The sequence below is a fragment of the Oncorhynchus clarkii genome, chromosome 5 (genome assembly GCF_045791955.1).
Source record: "Oncorhynchus clarkii lewisi isolate Uvic-CL-2024 chromosome 5, UVic_Ocla_1.0, whole genome shotgun sequence".
NCBI lineage: Eukaryota > Metazoa > Chordata > Actinopteri > Salmoniformes > Salmonidae > Oncorhynchus > Oncorhynchus clarkii.
The window spans coordinates 23,914,987-23,929,859 of NC_092151.1; the positions used below are offsets into that span (position 1 = coordinate 23,914,987).

Consider the following 14,873-nt stretch of genomic DNA (forward strand, 5'->3'; position numbering starts at 1 on the left):
TTAAATCACTTTGGAGACAGATTTGTACTTATAGTGCAGAATAATGATAAAGATTTTAGCGAAGCACAACAAACTAGGGATTAAGTTAACATTTTTTATTCACATTTACATGCACATTAATTTAAAATCATAATTTTTTTGCAAAGAAAACATTAAAAACATCTGTTAAAACATGATCAGCTTGGGGTGTGTACTGATGATATAGGTGCAAATTTGGTAGTTGGTCCATTGAGATGTATAGTGCTCAGTTCTAGAAGAGTCTTAGCTCTCACGGCTCATGTATGGACAGACCACACACACCTGTGCAATGTCATCGTATTCATAAGTCCTCTTCAGAAATGTGTCGGTCAGTCTCAGGCCAGATATACTCTGAAACACAAGCAAATAGTGATTAGCTACAATCATCAACCGATTGTAGACTGCAAATGTTAACAGTAATAGCATAACATTCTGTAATAAGCCTTAGCTATGCTTAGTGTTACAATGTATTCTAAGTGGGCACCTACTTGCAGGCCCTGGACAGAGGAGAGGAGTTTGAGGGGCAGAGAGAGCGAGGCACTGGGGCTGACTTTGCCCAGCTGTCTCCCTGATACACCACACCAGTGGATGGAGCGGGTGTTACACATCTCCAGCACCAGGTCCATGGTCCTCTCACTGCAACAACACACACAACTCAGCCATCAGATTTGCCACCAATGCTCCTTAAAGAACACATCACGGTACTTTGTATTCCTCTGTAAACTGGCCATCTCTTTACACAAGACACAAAATCCACTGGTTGATGCTCATCTACAAAACCCTCTTAGGCCTCACTCCCCCTAGCCGACTAAACTCTACTGCACGACTTAAGATGGTGTGCCGAGAAACCCATTGCAACCCTCATCTTCTAATTACAGCCTCTGATCTGCTATTCACAGTCCCCAAAGCAAACACATCCTTGGGTCACTCCTCTTTTCAGTTAGCTGCAGCTAGCGACTGGAACAATTTATAAAAAACATTTAAGCTGGAAAGTTATGTCTCTGTCTCAGCTTTGAAGGACTCAGTCATGGACATTTTCACTGACAGCTGTAGTTGTTACACAAACAAATAATGTAGGCTGCTGATTGTGGTGTCTGTTTACTGTACTGTCGAGGCCAAAGGTTTTGAGAATGACACAAATATTAATTCACAAAGTCTGCTGCCTCAGTTTGTATGATGGCAATTTGCATATACTCCAGAATGTTATGAAGAGTGATCAGATGAATTGCAATTAATTGCAAAGTCCCTCTATGTCATGCAAATGAACTGAATCCCCCAAAAACATTTCCACTGCATTTCAGCCCTGCCACAAAAGGACCAGCTGACATCATGTCAGTGATTCTCTCGTTAACACAGGTGTGAGTGTTGAAGAAGACAAGGCTGGAGATCACTCTGTCATGCTGATTGAGTTCGAATAACAGACTGGAGCTTCAAAAGGAGGGTGGTGCTTGGAATCAGTGTTCTTCCTCTGTCAACCATGGTTACCTGCAAGGAAACACGTGCCGTCATCATTGCTTTGCACAAAAAGGGCTTTACAGGCAAGGATATTGCTGCCAGTAAGATTGCACCTAAATCAACCATTTATCGGATCATCACGAACTTCAAGGAGAGTGGTTCAAATGTTGTGAAAAAGGCTTCAGGGCACCCAAAAAGTCCAGCAAGCGCCAGAACGGTCTCCTAAAGTTGATTCAGCTGCGAGATTGGGGCACCACCAGTACAGAGCTTGCTCAGGAATGGCAGCAGGCAGGTGGAGTTCATCTGCACACAAAGTGAGGCGAAGGAGGATGACTTGATGACCTTTTGGAGGATGACCTGGTGTCAAGAAGGGCAGCAAAGAAGCCACTTCTCTCCAGGAAAAACATCAGGGACAGACTGATATTCTGCAAAAGGTACATTGCAGATTGGACTGCTGAGGACTGGGTTAAAGTCATTTTCTCCGATGAATCCCCATTCCGATTGTTTGCGGCATCCGGAAAAAAGCTTGTCAGGAGAAGACAAGGTGAGCGCTACCATCAGTCCAGTGTCATGCCAACAGTAAAGCATCCTGAGACCATTCATGTGTGTTGGTTGCTTCTCAGCCAAGGGAGTGGGCTCATTCACAATTTTGCCTAAGAACACAGCCATGAATAAAGAATGGTACCAACACATCCTCCGAGAGCAACTTCTACAACCATCCAGGAACAGTTTGGTGACGAACTTTTCAATAAGGCAAAGTGATAACTAAGTTCCTCGGGGAACAGAACATCGATATTTTGGGTCCATGGCCAGGAAACTCCCCAGACCTTAATCCCATTGAGAACTTGTGGTCAATCCTCAAGAAGCGGGTGGACAGACAAAAACCCACAAACTCTGACAAACTCCAAGCATTGATTATGCAAGAATGGGCTGCCATCAGTCAGGATGTGGCCCAGAAGTTAATTGACAGCATGCCAGGGCGGATTGCAGAGGTCTTGAAAAAGAAGGGTCAACACTGCAAATATTGACTCTTTGCATCAACTTCATGTCAATAAAAGCCTTTGACACTTATGAAATGCTTGTAATTATACTTCAGTATTCCATAGTAACAGCTGACAAAAATATCTAAAGACACTGAAGCAGCAAACCTTGTGGAAATTAATATTTGTCATTCTCAAAACTTTTGGCCACGACTGTATGTTTGCACAGCTATTATTTGTGCTATGCTGCTTGTATTGTGGTCTGCCATGTTTTGTGAAATCCCTTCTTGTCGTGATGTGCTTCGTCTCTGCCTACTTTGTCCCTCATGCCTTTGTCTGCCCTTATTAATGCTTGTACCATGTTGTGTTATCTGCCCTTATTAATGCTTGTACCATGTTGTGCTGTTCTCTGCTTTTATCAATGCTTGTACCACATTGTGTTGTTGCCATAGGTCTCCCTTCGTGTAGCGTGATTGTGTCTCTTGTCTTGTTGTGCTTTGTTTCCACTGTCTGTCTGCTGATGTATATGTACTTTGCCAAGTCTGTTCTGTCCATGTTGTCAATCTTCTCTTAACACTTTTTTAAAATCCCCACCCCTTCCCCACGTGGCCTTTTGCCTCTTGCCAGACTGTCAATGTAAATAAGAATTTGTTATTAATTGACGTGCCTGGTAAAATAAAACATTAATTTAATTATACATACACTACCAATGAAAAGTTTAGACACACCTACTCTTTCAAGGTTATTTCTTTATTGTTACTATTTTCTACATTGTAGAATAATAGTGAAGACATCACAACTACGAAATAACATATATGGAATCATGTAGTAACCAAAAAGTGTGAAACAAATCAAAATAGATTTTAGATTGTTCAAAGTAGCCACCCTTTGCCTTGATGACAGCTTTGCACTCTTCCAACAGTCTAGAAGGAGTTCCCACATATGTTGGGCACTTGTTGGCTGCTATTCCTTCACTCTGCGGACCAACTCATCCCAAACCATCTCAATTGGGTTGAGGTCGGGTGATTGTGGAGACCAGGTCATTTGATGCAGCACTCCATCACTCTCCTTCTTGGTCAAATAACCCTTATACAGCCTGGAGGTGTGTTGGGTCATTGTCCTGTTGAAAATCAAATGACAGTTCCACTAAGCGCACACCAGATGTTTAATGTATCGCTGCAGAATACTGTGGTAGCCGTGCTGGTTAAGTGTGCTTTGAATTGTAAACAAATCACTGACAGTGTCACCGGCAAAGCACCCCCACACATCACACCTCCTCCTCCATGCTTCACGGTGGGAACCACACATGCAGAGATCACCTAAAACATCAGGGACAGACTGATATTCTGCAAAAGGTACAGGGATTGGACTGCTGAGGACTGGGTTAAAGTCATTTTCTCTGATGAATCCCCATTCCGATTGTTTGCCTACTCTGCGTCTCACAAAGACACGGTAATTAGAACCAAAAAGTTCAAATTTGGACTCATCAGACCAAAGGACAGATTTCCACCGCTCTAATGTCCATTGCTCGTGTTTCTTTGCCCAAGCAAGTCTCTTCTTCTTACTGGTCCTTTAGTAGTGGTTTCTTTGCAGTAATTCGACCATGAAGGCCTGATTCACGCAGTGTCCTCTGAACAGTTGATGTTGAGATGTGCCTGTTACTTGAACTCTGAAGCATTTATTTGGGCAGCAATTTCTGAGGCTGGTAACTCTAATGAACTTATCCTCTGCAGCAGAGGTAACTCTGGGTCTTCCTTTCCTGTGGAGGTCCTCATGAGAGCCAGTTTCATCATAGCGCTTGATGGTTTTTGCAACTGCACTTGAAATAACTTTTAAAGTCCTTGACATTTTCCAGATTGATTGACCTTCATGTCCTAAAGTAACGATGGACTGTCGTTTCTCTTTGCTTATTTGAGCTGTTCTTGACATATGGACATGGTCTTTTACCAAATAGGGCTATCTTCTGTATACCACCCCTACCTTGTCAAAACACAACTGATTGGCTAAAACACATTAAGAAGGAAAGAAATTCCACAAATTAACTTTTAACAAGGCACACCTGTTAAGTGAAATGAATTCCAGGTGACTACCTCATGAAGTTGGTCGAGAGAAAGGCAAGAGTGTGCAAAGCCGTCATCAAGGCAAAGGGTAGCTACTTTGAACAATCTCAAACATAACATATCTTTTGATTTGTTTAACACATTTTTGGTTACTACATGATTCCATGTGTGTTATTTCAGTTTTGTCTTTACTTTTGTTCTCAATGTAGAAAATAGTAAAAATAAAGAAAAACCCTTGAATGAGTAGGTGTGTCCAAACGTTTGACAGGTACTGTAGGTCCATCCAGCCATATGATTATACCTGCAGTTGGTGATTTTACAGGTGATGTCGAAGGGTTCCTCTAGGTTGACGGTGTCTGGGATCATCTCCAGTGATAGTCTGACGTCTCCATAACCTGGAGCCTGTCAGAGACAAGTGGAAAAGCAATACCCTGTTGAAGGTCGACTGAGACCAAAACATTGATAAATAAGATCCATTATATTGTTGGAAGCATCCAGATTACCGGTATGATGGAGCTTTTACATTTTTTAATAAGGAGACGAGGAAAACCAATTCATACTGGGTCAACACAAATGCAATTATTACACTGTCCGATCCAGGCAATAGCAGATACATTTTGGACCGGTTTTCTTTATTTTAGGCTCACAAGAAGCGCATCGTCTAGGACCATGATTGCACTGTTTTGTATTTTTGGGTGGTTGTCTGGTTGGTAAACCCTGGGCAACAGGCTTCATGACATCACATTTTGCATAATTTTGACAAATTTGGAAACTGTAGAATGACTATATTATCCAATTGAGAATATAATCTTTATTTTGAGCTATGTCATTGTCCACAGCCCAGGTATGACTGACAAGACCATCAACACCACTCAACAAAGACAACCACAGCATTGAGACTGAGAATGTCCTGTTATGCAACAACCATGTACTTTAACTAAGAACCATATCATGTAACTGAGAATGCTCTGGTACCATTCTCTGTAGCTGGCTTGTCTGCAGCCTTCCTTTCTCTCCTAAGTTGGTCTTCCACACGATGTCCAGTTTACCGATGACCGTCACGCCCTTGATGACGCCCGCCTTCTCTGCAAACTCCGATTTGGGCTTCAGGCAGTAGAGGTACTGGCGCGTGTCCATGGGCTGCAGGTAAGACATCTTCCCAAATGTAGAAGTTCTGGAACACAGTCAGGGTGGAGAAGTCTGAGCTGACACTGAAAACCTATTACCTTTGACATAGTAGGGGCGCCTTGACCTACAGTGAGAAGACCTGGCCGAGTGAATGCTGTATCTTGTACGCAGCATAGACTTCAATCACAATAGTCATACAGCTTTCACAGTCAAAATGTCTCAACAAAAAAAGCAGTAAAATAACACAAAAAATGTACACTAGAAAAACACAATATATCATGCTAGCATAATCTATACAGATAAACTCTTCTCGAATTCGCTTTCTCCTCTTCACATGTATCTTTCTTATATTACGGCCTTTTTACTGTACAATCCAAACATAACACTAAAATGTGTGTGTGTGTGTCCCTTACCCTTCGTCACCAGTCTCCACGGTGTTGAGCTCGGTGACATTGTACATCATGGAGGGCTCCAGGGACACTTTCTCCATGAACATGGGCGACGTGGTGATGTTCTGGATCTGGGCCTCGAGAAACACCTCGTCTGTCTGGGGGTGGGGGTAAGGGGTCAGCGCTAACATTAGCCGCTAGCGCTAACTAGAGGAACACCTCCTCAAAGGGATTTAACTGGGCAGCACTTTGACTTCAATTCCTTTCAATGTATTTTACAACGTATTGGACCCCTCAAGGGGAAACTGTAGATTTCATTTAGGCCTAGTGTGTGTCAGATTTATCTGAAAGCATGTGATTTATACAGTTAGATTCTAGAAATCACCATGAAGTACCTGTATAACTTACACTAGATTTTGGCATGTATGAACATGTCCGAAATATTCAGACATCATTAGCACCCCGGTAAGACATGGTTTTCATACCTTCGTCAGTCCTATCAAAATCAACTAGCAGGGCCAAAATGGAGTAGCAAAGTCTGCTCAGTTTACCTTTGAGGAGTGGATTAGTACTCAACTGAACAGAGGAGTGCTCAGAGATTAGTTCATGCCTGAAATTCAAAGGCTAGTGATTAAGTAGGGACCACGGACAGAAACATTCTGCCAGACGGACGGACAGACTGGGGTTATTGTTACAGAGCAGAGCACCACTCCACATCTCCCATGCCGAAACAGACCTGTCATCAAACCCAACACAAAAAACTGATCAGAAACATCTCAAATAACTTTTGTCCAGAGCCTTATTTGAATAATGTTTTACTTGATCTGATTTATTCAGACTCTTGAAAGAGTTTATTTTAGATAAAGAGTGAACATATACATTCATAAAATCAGATTAATAATCACCAACACTAAAATCATCATTAAAATGAACATCCCTTCCCATCAGAGATTGGTACTGGATTTTGATTGAAAACCATCATTCAAATCTACACTTGAATCCAATCATTCAAAAGACCTGTAGAAATGGAAACCCCAATACAAACATACAGACCTAGGCTCTGTCTGAAATGGCACCCTATTCATTATATAGTTCACTACTTTTGAGCCTTGTCAAAAGCAGTACATATATAGGCAATAGGGTGCAATTGAGAACCCCGCCCTAGCCTAGACCCATGATGTTGATTTCACCCTATGAGGATGGATTGTTTGATCAATGCGCTTCCATTCTATTTCCCCATGAATCTCTCTGGCATCACACCCACCTACTACCCAATTGCACAAGTCCTGTGAGAGATGAGTTAGCGAGAGGGCTCAAGCAGCGAAGAGAAAAAAAACAGAGTAACGGCAAAATAGTGGGAAAAGCATTTGATCACCCTTTACTAAAGCAGCATCACACATCTGTTTCCTTTGTGAGAAGTAAAGTCTTACTATAGGGGTTTTTATTCTTCATATTTTTTCCCCTGCATGCTTTTCCCTTATTTTGCCATTGCTCACGCTCATTGGCTCCAGAGAAAGACAGACAGACGTTGCTGCAACAAAAAGGATTAAGAAAGCGAGAGTTAAGAGCAATGAAAACAGAAAAACGATTACCACGGAACTGAGGTCACTCTAATGGAGAAAATAAAAACACAAGAGACCATAAACAAATGAAGGTTACATGCCAAATGAAAGTGACAATACATCTTGTTTCATACGCTAACAAATTAAATGCTACTAATATGCAAATTAGAGAGAATAAAAAGCTAATTTGACTATGTGTCACCAATGGAAAATGCCTGACCATGGAATGAAACATGATATACAGCAAACTCTATGTTTGTGATGTCATCTAAAAACCAGAGGCTGAATTGATAGTGGAAATGTATGGAAAAAGATCTGACTATGTATGAGTGAAGATAGCTAGCATGTTGACAAAGGTGGAAAGTTGAATAAGTCGGTAGGATGACTGTATTTGTCATTGTTTTGGTACAGGTAATAAAAGAGTGAGGTAAGTGTAGCTGAGAGAAAGAGGAAAAAAACATACCTCTGCATTGTAGAACTTGGTTTTGACGTCGAGCGGCTTCAGAACCTGATTGAGAATAGATTGCAAGCTAAATGACGCCGATTTCTCAAAAGATTCCTCCATTCAACAGCGACAATAAATCTCCCTTCACAACATTAGAAAATAACACCATTTATCTCTGAAAAAGCTCAAATCCATGAGCCAAGAAATTTGATTTAAAAACGGTCAGTATAGCTTATACAAAACTTATTGTTACTGTAAGAGAAGTTGGATTTAGTTTCTTTGTGTGACTTAGAGCAGATCCTTTCTGAGACTGAGGACAGTAAGTAGGTAGTGAGATAGTTTGGTAATCAAAAGCCAAAGCTTGTGTGCTACTGCTAATTGCCTTTTCTCTGTCATGGACCTGTGACATTACTCAGGGTTGAGGTCTGGTTTCTAATATAACTCTGAGGGAGCATGGGGAGGTCATATAAAGGACGCTTTGAAACTCACCTGAAATTTAAAGAACTTCCTGAAGTATAGCTTCTCTCCCGCCTGTGTGGTATAACTGACTGCACAAACCAAGCTAGAATAGAGAAACCAAAATTCCTTGAATATTAGCATTCAAATGAACTCCTAACCATCTTTGCAGATGTGTTGCTGTAAATCTTCCCAATTGTTGTCTCGAGTGACACCCCTTCCCCAGTATTACATAGAGCAATGGTCAAAAGTATGTTATTTCCGATTTAGCCCACGTCAGAAAGGAAAGCATACATGTGAGTTCCAATCTCTTTGACTTCATGGTGAATGACATCATCGATGCAGGACTCAGGCTTCAGCTCAGTGACTGTGTTGTTGGACGCTGATAGGTTTAGCCTCTGAGAGCTGGTCTGAAGGTCTGCCTGTAAGACATGACAAAAATGGGGATTTCACTTAAAATTGTGTGAATAGGACAAGTGGATTCATCAATGAGAAAGAGATTGGTTAAACATGTTTCCATTGGATTAATGTATATCTGTACTGTACCTTTACTAGTATGTCCTTGACCTCCTGGGTGCTGTCATTGTGCACACTAATGTAACTTGAGAAGGTCTCGCCAAGGAAAATATTTCTGTGCAGAGGACAATTGTTACACAAGTGTCACACACAAAGATAATGAACTCACATGCTCACTGAAGAACTGAAACGAGACAATGCTTTTCGGTGGTCAAAATCAAGACTAAGTATTCCTGTGAAAGGTTGTCTTGCAAGAAATGTGATGATTCTATACTGAAACAGAAATGATCGGCCAGGGGGAATGAAAGATATAAACTGCCAGTCTGATTGTTAAATGCTAGGTGTGTGTGCCTCTACATGTTTCATCCTGCTCTATATGTCAAAGAGTTGAAACGGTTGTTGCTGTAGTGTTATTTACCCAAAGTTCTGAGGTAGTGTGAGCATCTCTCCCAGCATTAACGCCTCTGCTCCTTTAATAGTGGATGGGTCCTCTTTCATTAGCCGACCAAACAAATCCCCTGTAGAATGCACGCACATGTACACACACGTGCACGCAGGTATGCACACACACATACAAATTACTCTCATACAATGCCTTCAGAAAGTATTCACACCAATTGACTTGTTCCACATTTTGTTGTGGTACAAAGTGGGATTAAAATGTACATAATTGTAATTTTTGCTCAGCAATATACATAAATACGTTGTCAATGTGAAAAAAACAACAACTAATATATCTTGACTAGATAAGCATTCAACCCCCTGAGTCAACACGGTAAAATCAACTTTGGCAGCGATTACAGCTGTGAGTCTTTCTGGGTAAGTCCAATACAATATACAGCGCATTTGGATAGTATTCAGACCCCTTCACCTTTTCCAAATGTTGTTATGCTACAGCCTTATTCTAAAATTGATAAATTGTCCCCCCCCCCCTCATCAATCTACACAGAATACCTCATAATGACAATGAAAAAACAGTTTTTTAGATTGTTTTGGGGAAAAAGCTGAATATTAAATTTAAATAAGTATTCAGACACTTTACTCAAGACTTTGTTTAAGCACCTTTGGCAGCGATCGAGTCTTCTTGGGTATGACATTACAAGCTCGGCACACCTGTATTTAGGGAGTTTCTCCCATTCTTCTCTGCAGATCCTCTCAAGCTCTGTCAGGTTGGATGGGGAGTGTTGCTCCACAGCTATTTTCAGGTCTCTCCAGAGATGTTCGATCTGGTTCAAGTCCAGGCTCACTCAAGGATATTCAGAGAATTGTCCCGAAGCCACTCCTGTGTTGTCTTGGCTGTGTGCTTAGGGTCGTTGTCCTGTTGGAAGGTGAACCTTTTCCAAGTCTGAGCGCTCTGGAGCAGGTTTTCATCAAGGATCTCTCTGTACTTTGCTCCGTTCATATTTCCCTCGATCCTGACTAGTCTACCAGTCGCTGCCGGAGAAAAACAACCCATGATGCTGTCAACACCATGCATCAACGTAGGGATGGTGCCAGGTTTCCTCCAGACGTGACGCATGGCATTCAGGCCAAATAGTTCAATCTTGGTTTCATCACACCAGAGATTCTTGTTTCTCATGGTCTGAGAGTACTTCAGGTTCCTTTTACAACCTTCAAGCGGGCTGTCATGTGCCTTCTATTGAGGAGTGGCTTTCGTCTGGCCACTCTACCATAAAGGCCTGATTGGTGGAGTGCTGCAGAGATGGTTGTCCTTCTGGGAGGTTCTCCCATCTCCACAGAGGAACTCTGGAGCTCTGACAGAGTGACCATCAGGTTCTTGGTCACCTCCCTGACCAAGGCCCTTCCCCCAATTGCTCAGTTTCGCCGGGCGGCCAGGTCTAGGAAGAGTCTTGGTGGTTCCAAACTTCTTCCATTGAAGAATGACGGAGGCCACTGTGTCCTTGGGGACCTTCAATGCTGCAGACATGTTTTGGTACCCTTCCCCAGATCTATGCCTCGACACAATCCTGTCTCTGAGCACTACGGACAATTCCTTCGACCTCATGGCTTGGTTTTTGCTCTGACATGCACTGTCCACTCTGGAACCTTATATAGACAGGTGTGTACCTTTCCAAATCATGCCCAATCAATTGAATTTAAGTTGTAGAAACATCTTAAGGATGATCAATGGAAACCAGATGCACCTGAGCTCAATTTCGAGTCTCATAACAAAGGGTCTGAATACTTATGTTAAATAAGGTATTTCTGTTTTTTATTTTTAATACATTTACAGAAATGTCTACAAACCTGTTTTCGCATTGTCATTATGGGGTAAAATGGATGTTTAGCAATGATCAACAACCAACTTGATACGGTGCATTCAGAGTATTCAGGCCCCTTGATTTTTCCCCACATTTTGTTACGTTACAGCCTTATTCTACAATGGATAAAAAAAATTAAAAACATTCTCATCAATCTACACACAATAAAATAAATAATATCTGGAAAAAATGTATAGATATAGTCAAACATTTCTGGCATTGTGTTAAGTTCTTTATGTGCCTCAACAACACTTGGCTAGATGCAGTGCCTTCAGAAAGTATTCTCCAAAATGTGTGTTACAGCCTTAATTGAACATTTATTAAATTGAGATTTTGTGTCACTGATCTACACACAGTACCCCATAATGTCAAAGTGGAATTATGTTTTTAGAAATGTTTACAAATTCATTAAAGATTAAAATAATAAATGTCTTGAGGCAATACGTATTCAACCCTTTTGTTATGTGAAGCCTAAATAAGTCACAATAAGTTGCATTGACACGGGGCATGAGAATGTTTTTATTTTTTTTAATCCATTGTAGAATAAGGCTGTAACGTAACAAAATGTGGATAAAAATCAAGGGGCCTGAATACTCTGAATGCACCGTATCAAGTTGGTTGCGAAACATCAATTATCAAGTCTGGTGCGCGATGAGACAAGGATATCCCTACCGGGCAAACCCTCCCTAACCCGGACGACGCTAGACCAATTGTGCGTCGCCCCACGGACCTCCCGGTCGCGGCCGGTTACGACAGAGCCTGGGCGCGAACCCAGAGTCTCTGGTGGCACAGTGCCCTTAACCACTGCGCCACCCGGGAGGCCCCGTGTCAATGCAACTTATTGTGACTTATTTAGGCTTCACATAACAAAAGGGTTGAATACGTATACATTTTTTCCAGATATTATTTATTTTATGGCTCTATGGAAACTGTAACTACCAGGTCTAATAGTCAGTCAGTCTCCTCATATGGGCCCTGTAAGTTTTGTAGCTTTAATATTGATGATCAATGTCAACAACAAATATCTCACATAAGCATGCAATAAAATATATATTTAGAAATGTTACCAAACGAATTCTGATTCTGCTACGACACAACGTTCTAAATATTTGAGTGAAAGGCAAGCTTTAGAGGAGCAGCGTGGGAGATATGAGAGCTGGGTGGCATAAAAACGTTCACAAATTATTTTTATTTCTCCTATATCGTGTTCTAGTCGTTCATTTCGATTTATGGCCAGATATGCCTTTATTCTCCCCCCTGTATAAATAGCATCCCCACCCAGAAGTGTCACTGTGATTTATGGGTTCAGTGGAGCTGGGTTACAGTAGGTAGGTCTCCGGCAGAAGGAAAAATAAACACTGTAAATTCTCTTTAGGACTGCACGACTAAATTTGGGGGCTGGTTAGACATAGCCATTCCTGGATCCCTTAGTGATTCAGTGGAGTAGGCAGACAGGTGTGGCTGCCTGGCTTTATTACTGATCGCCGACGTCACATAATTTCCCCAGGTTAATTAATGTATTGGCTCAATTCATTTCACTGTCATCATGTCTAGAACGTTAATTGGAGGCTTAACCCCAGTAAAGGAAAGCTTAGCTGATTTACATATTCTCATACATATCGGTCCAATAAATATAGGATTGCATGCAGTGTTGTAATAAATAATGTTCCCATGGGTAGTGAAATGTACAATCGTGCATCTGTTTTTCTCTCTGAGAAATACTGATTTCAAAGAGAAATATGACATGTGAATGTGTTGTTATGGACCAGGGATTTACAGCACTACATGGAAGTAATCAGTTCTATCAATGCTTTTACCGTAAGCCTACTGTGGACTTGAAATATAATATATGCCATTTAGCAGACACTTTTATTCAAAGCGACTTCCAGTCATGTATGTATTAAAAAAATATATGGGTGGCCCCAGAGGGAATCGAGTCCACGATCCTTGGCATTGCAAATGCCATGCTCTACCAACTAAGCAACACAGGAGCCACACAGAATCATAGGAACTAGCCTATTAGTTCTATGTTCTATATTTATATCTATAGGCATAGGCAATCACTGCAGCAAAGCAAATTGGATAGGCCTAATAAAGATTCTACAACTCTACTACATGTTGGGGGTAAAATAAATCAAGGCTTACCTGGGAGGTCTCTATCTTCACATGTTACTGGCATGTTAGTGAAGAGAGTGGGTTTTGTTAACCGCATCACTGTGAAAGCCAAGGAAGCAAATATTGGTCCGTTAGGCTTAGGCTAGTTTACTTGCTTGCAATTTTAGATGGAAATTCCATGGGTAATCTAGACCTCTCTCAAACAGCCTAGATATCCTAATGCCTGCCAAATAAGAACAGCCTTATTTAGCGTTGTTTCCAGACCATACTTTATTTGGATAGTCCCCTATAGGCCTAGATGGCCTTCGGATGGTCAAACTATCAACAAACTAACAACTGTAACTCACTTGCATGCAAGATGTTGCATGTAAATAGACTGCATGTTAGGCTATAACTAAGATTAGGTTTAGGTTCAAATAAGGGGTCTAGGGTTAGTGTTTTCCCGATTAGATGATTCAAATCAGTGGTTAGTTTAAGTTATTTGATAGATTAGTTGAGGATCTATAAACCATCTGAAGGTTACTATCCAAATAATGTTAGATTTCCTCCTTGTCTTTCTTTGTCAGGTGTTCTCTGATTAATAATTTGGGAAAAGTTCTAGCTACACCCAATCCCCTAGTATGCTGCTGCTTATTACAACACCAAAAGATAACTTCCTCTTCCATCTGTGATAATATTAAAGTAACCAGTCATAATACCGTAACACATACCAGGTAGCTAGCTATTTGAATGGGTCTATCAAGATGTCTGAGACTTGTGTATTCAGCACACTGTAGCTACGTTGAGGTCTAAAAGAAACTAACTTTTTGAGTGATTAGTCATTCAGATCAACAACAATTCGGTAATTTGAGCTACCTAGCTAACGTTAGCAAGATGGCAGAGGCTGGCTAAATATGTAGCTATACAGTTAGGACAACAGTCCACCATTAACTAAATAAAGAATACATAGGTTATAGTATAAGGGTATAGTAGATAGTTATGGATATAGTACCCAAATGTTTAATGAATGACATGGCAAATGATTTGACCTAGTTAGCTAAGAATGTTAGCTATTGAAAATGAACAGAAAAAAGACATGGTCAACACCACTCGATACTAGGTAGTCAGCGAGCTAGCTCGTTCATCATCGTTCAGTTAGCAAGCTTATTTGACGTTAGCTTAGCAGCTAGCTTGTAAGCCAGTAGCAATTATCAGCTGTCAGTGTCAGATGTAAACAACCTCTTTTCAGATATCCACATTAGCTAAATGTTTAACGCAACCCTAGTGAGTATATTGCTTAAGCCATTTATTTAACTCAGTAAAATACCTTTTAAAGCAAGTAGATGCTCTTGTTTTGCCTGATTTACTTCCATTTTGTCTTAACAGTTCGGTTGAACTTTCACCTGGCAATATCAGCTGACTATAGGAAACGCAGAGGGACAATTTTGGGAGATCCCTCGTGGTAGTATTGTAGTACACAGGTGTCACGTCAAATTGTAGTTCCACCTC

General features: G+C 41.1%; 1 protein-coding gene across 5 annotated transcripts; it reads right to left on the minus strand.

The window, feature by feature from the left end:
- Positions 1-80: 80 nt before the first annotated feature.
- LOC139408558 (trafficking protein particle complex subunit 13) lies at positions 81-14,803 on the minus strand. Of its 5 annotated transcripts, XM_071152600.1 has the most exons (13): positions 14,692-14,803; positions 13,416-13,484; positions 9,428-9,527; positions 9,040-9,124; positions 8,788-8,915; positions 8,527-8,599; positions 8,056-8,100; positions 7,623-7,640; positions 6,055-6,188; positions 5,489-5,687; positions 4,815-4,915; positions 507-654; positions 81-369 (listed from the first exon to the last, which is right to left on the minus strand). In XM_071152600.1, exons 1-13 carry the CDS (start codon positions 14,735-14,737, stop codon positions 262-264), a joined length of 1,254 nt encoding a protein of 417 aa, XP_071008701.1. In that variant the 5' UTR covers positions 14,738-14,803; the 3' UTR covers positions 81-261. The 5 variants fall into 5 exon arrangements, with proteins under 5 accessions (XP_071008701.1, XP_071008702.1, XP_071008703.1 ...); XM_071152601.1 differs by lacking the exon at positions 7,623-7,640 and having other exon boundaries at positions 14,692-14,799; XM_071152602.1 differs by lacking the exon at positions 13,416-13,484 and having other exon boundaries at positions 14,692-14,794.
- Between the last annotated feature and the right edge of the window lie 70 nt (positions 14,804-14,873).

Bases quoted from the DNA above. Each gene is read 5' to 3' on its own strand.
- LOC139408558 (XM_071152600.1), bottom strand. From the start codon at position 14,737: ATGGAAGTAAATCAGGCAAAACAAGAGCATCTACTTGCTTTAAAAG. The intron at 9,125-9,427 runs GTAAATAACACT...TCCTCTGCACAG, and splicing joins ACACTACCTCAGAACTTTGG to AAATATTTTCCTTGGCGAGA. The intron at 8,101-8,526 runs GTGAGTTTCAAA...ATTCTCAATCAG, and splicing joins GGAAGTTCTTTAAATTTCAG to GTTCTGAAGCCGCTCGACGT.